The 3,174-nt window shown below is 37.3% G+C and overlaps 1 protein-coding gene across 3 annotated transcripts in view; it reads right to left on the bottom strand.

The window, feature by feature from the left end:
* LOC102300574 (WD repeat-containing protein 7) overlaps positions 1–3,174 on the bottom strand; it is a 104,751-nt gene that overhangs the window by 62,812 nt on the left and 38,765 nt on the right. For 2 of the 3 annotated variants that reach the window (XM_005944381.2, XM_005944383.2), the window contains exon 20: positions 938–1,081. The exons of the other annotated variant lie outside the window; for it this stretch is intronic. In XM_005944381.2, coding sequence (XP_005944443.1) covers positions 938–1,081 — 144 coding nt within the window. The remainder of the gene's footprint in view (positions 1–937; positions 1,082–3,174) is intronic. 3 annotated transcript variants of the gene reach the window in all.

Here is a 3,174-nt window from a genome sequence, read left to right as displayed (position 1 = left end):
ATTTTTTTTGTTTGTTTGGGGGTTTTGTTTTGTTTTTTAAATCTCCTCAGTGAAACACTCAGGTGGAAATAGCAAGCATGCAAACAGCACAGAGACACTGGAACATCAAGACATGTGGACATTCAGACAGGCGGTAGAGACAGCAGAAACGGAGCAGGACTGTATGTTACTGCCAACAGCTGGGAATAATAGAGACAACACTAGGGCATAAGGATTGTTTTCAGTGCACACTCAACTCTGTCAGTTCCAAATAACAGTAAAGTCAGCCTGTTTGCAGACGACACCACTCTTTATTGCACCAAATTTAGGAAAAGCATTAAATCATTTTAGAGCTGCTGACATGTTAGCAGCTTCTTGTGGAATATTTCACATTTACAAATCATTAAATTTGTAACAGATTGGCCCAGAATTGCAATTTCAAAAAAAATTGCAAAGTGCAAGGCTTGGAGAAATAATCACTTGCTTGGTAAGCCAGATTTTACAAATTTACTCTACCTCTTCCTATGCAAAGTTTTTTGTGACATGCAGATTAACCTAATTCCTTCAACTGACTGGGCTGAAAGTGGACTAAACAGGTAAAAAGACAGCAGCGCTGTAGACAAAAAGGACATAGGACACTCAGGGAAAAAACTAAACACAACAAAAATGGAGCTAGATACCAAAACTGGCTGCAGTGGAAAACAGGACTGGTGCAAGAGAAGAGAAATGAGGTGATCCAAGGCGAGGTGAGGGATTATAATCACAAAAAGAGAAAAGTCAAGAGAGATAAGAAGAAAACACTAAAAGAGGGAAGGTCAGAAAATAACTCATAAAAGAAAAGAAATTAGGGGGACAGATTCAAATAATAAAAAAGGACAGGTGGCAGTGAAAAAGATCTGGGAAGCAGAAGAAGGCTCTGAGACTTTTCCTAAGTGGCAGCCGTCAGTTCAGTCAGTACCTTCGTTGACTGAGAGGATGTTATGAGAAGCAGGCCCGGGGCTGGGGTAGCCAGGAGCCCCCTGAGGGAGTCCCCCAGGGGCTCCCAGAGCCCCAGCAGAGGCGGCAGCAGCAGCAATGGTGTTGGCTGCAGGAGCTACAGCAGCTTGTAAAGGAAGAGAAGGAAAGAAATAGTCAAGAAGGAAAGAACAGTTGAGAAAGATATGAATATATTAAGTACCCAACAGAGAGAAGAGACGAACAGTTTGACAGGAGAGAAGAAGAAATGAAGTTACAACAAAAGAACAGTAGAAAAAAAGAGAACAGCCAGAGGTTAGAAAATAATGTTTCCTTTTCAAATTGAATTAAGTTCTTCTGCTTGAAAATATGCAAATAAAAGTAAAATCAAAGTAGTTCATCTTATTTGGTAAACAAAAGAAAAATGTGAAAATGGCCTTGATAACCAAAGGATTGGAAATAATGGATCAAAGGCTAACATTAGGTGTTTAGCTATGTCAAATTTCCCCACAGATAGGATAAAACGTGGACGTAGCGAGCCAAGTCATAATATTGAGCCTTGTTTTGAAATGGGGTGCCTAATTTTTCCAAATAAACTCACCTAGATACTAACAGCAGTGTAACTAAATGCTCTGAGTTCTCATTATTTTCAAAATAAAAGCCTTCAACTATTTACTGGATGTGCTCAAGCTGTTTAAAACAATAAACAAACACATACAACAAAGTGACATAAGTAATTGCAAGATAAAAAAGTTAATTCAAACCAACAAAAATAAATGAAAAAATAAAAGTCAAAGCAGATTATAAAAAAAATTATAAATATAAATTGTTAAACAAGACTGAAAACTCACATAACTGTCAAAATAAAAACAAGAGAAACGAAGATGGACACTGTATTTCCCAGCAAGAATTCAGTGAAAGCAATAAAACACCACCCAAGCAACCAACAGCTGAAAGAAAGTTTTCAGACTATAGTACCATTTTTTTTAACCCTTTTCAACGTGGAACAATCAAAAAACCCCAAACAAACCCCAGTTACGTCAAGTCTACAGGTAAAAATGTTATGCACCCAGTGTAATTTTAATAATTTCGTGAACCAGAACTACAAACCTGAAACCTTTAAGGCACTTTAGTAAAAGTTAAACCTCATTGATATACACCATTTTAAAAAACATTTCTTTAGTCCTTAGATACACAGAAAATTGTTCTTGATCAAGTTCTTGATAACAAAGTTCATCTAGAACAGAGGAAACATGAAGCACAAAGACAACAAAGGAAACGGAGAAACATTACTTCAGTAGAAAAGTAGAAAGAAAAAAAATGGTTGAAGAAAGAAACCCTGTAATACAAAAGAGAGATTGAATGGAAGTAAGTGAAAGAAATCCTGAAGGGAGTGGTGTTTGTGCAGAGAACAGGCAGCAGGCTGAAGCCATGCAGTGAGCAATGAAAAGAGAGAGGAAGAGACAGAAGAGGAAAATAGGGAGGGAAAAAAAAAAGACAAACAGTAAATGATCAGTTTGAGGTAATTCGACAGCAGTTTGCCAGTACACGAGGAGCATTAAATGTTTATTTGTCCATCTTAAACCAGTTTTAGCTGGCAGGTTATCTGCTGAGCATTGTAGCATGATTTAAATGTTGGTTTAATAAAATACTAATACTTATATAGATGATATAGAGCTATTTATGTCTAAGCTGAATATTTCTAAAGCATATATTGAAATGATTTACTTTACGAGAAGAAGAAAGAAGAAGGAGAGCATACGATGAAGAGTAAGGTGGAGGAGAAGGAAGATGAGAAGGTGAAAGAAAAGACAGTAAAAAGCAACAAGAGGAAGGGAAAAAAGAAGAGATGGCGAGGGGAAGAAGTGAACAACAAAAGGAAGGGAAAAGGGAGGAATAGGAAAAGATGATAATGAACTAGTAGAAGAAGCAGAGAAAGAAGAAAAACAAGAAGGATGGGGATAAAAACAAGGAGGAGAACCCAAAGGAGAAGGAAACAGAGTAGGAGAAGAAGAATGTCTTCTCCTTCACCTCCTCCCCAAAGGAAAAGAAGAAAAGAGAATGAGAAGAAGGTGGAAAAGAGCACAGGAGAGGAGGAGGAGGAGGAGGAAGAGGAGAAGAGAGGAAGGAAAAGAAGGAAAATTCAATAAGTAAAAGAAAAAAGGAACCAGAAGAAAGAAGATGATTGCTATAAAGTTCTTTTAAGAAAAGCAACCAGCATTTCCATTCTGTTATTTCCAG

The sequence above is a fragment of the Haplochromis burtoni genome, unplaced genomic scaffold (genome assembly GCF_018398535.1).
Source record: "Haplochromis burtoni strain Fernald_Lab_line unplaced genomic scaffold, NCSU_Asbu1 Contig_382, whole genome shotgun sequence".
Taxonomy (NCBI): domain Eukaryota; kingdom Metazoa; phylum Chordata; class Actinopteri; order Cichliformes; family Cichlidae; genus Haplochromis; species Haplochromis burtoni.
Note: the sequence above shows the minus strand (reverse complement) of the source record. Positions and strands in the feature narration are given on the sequence as shown.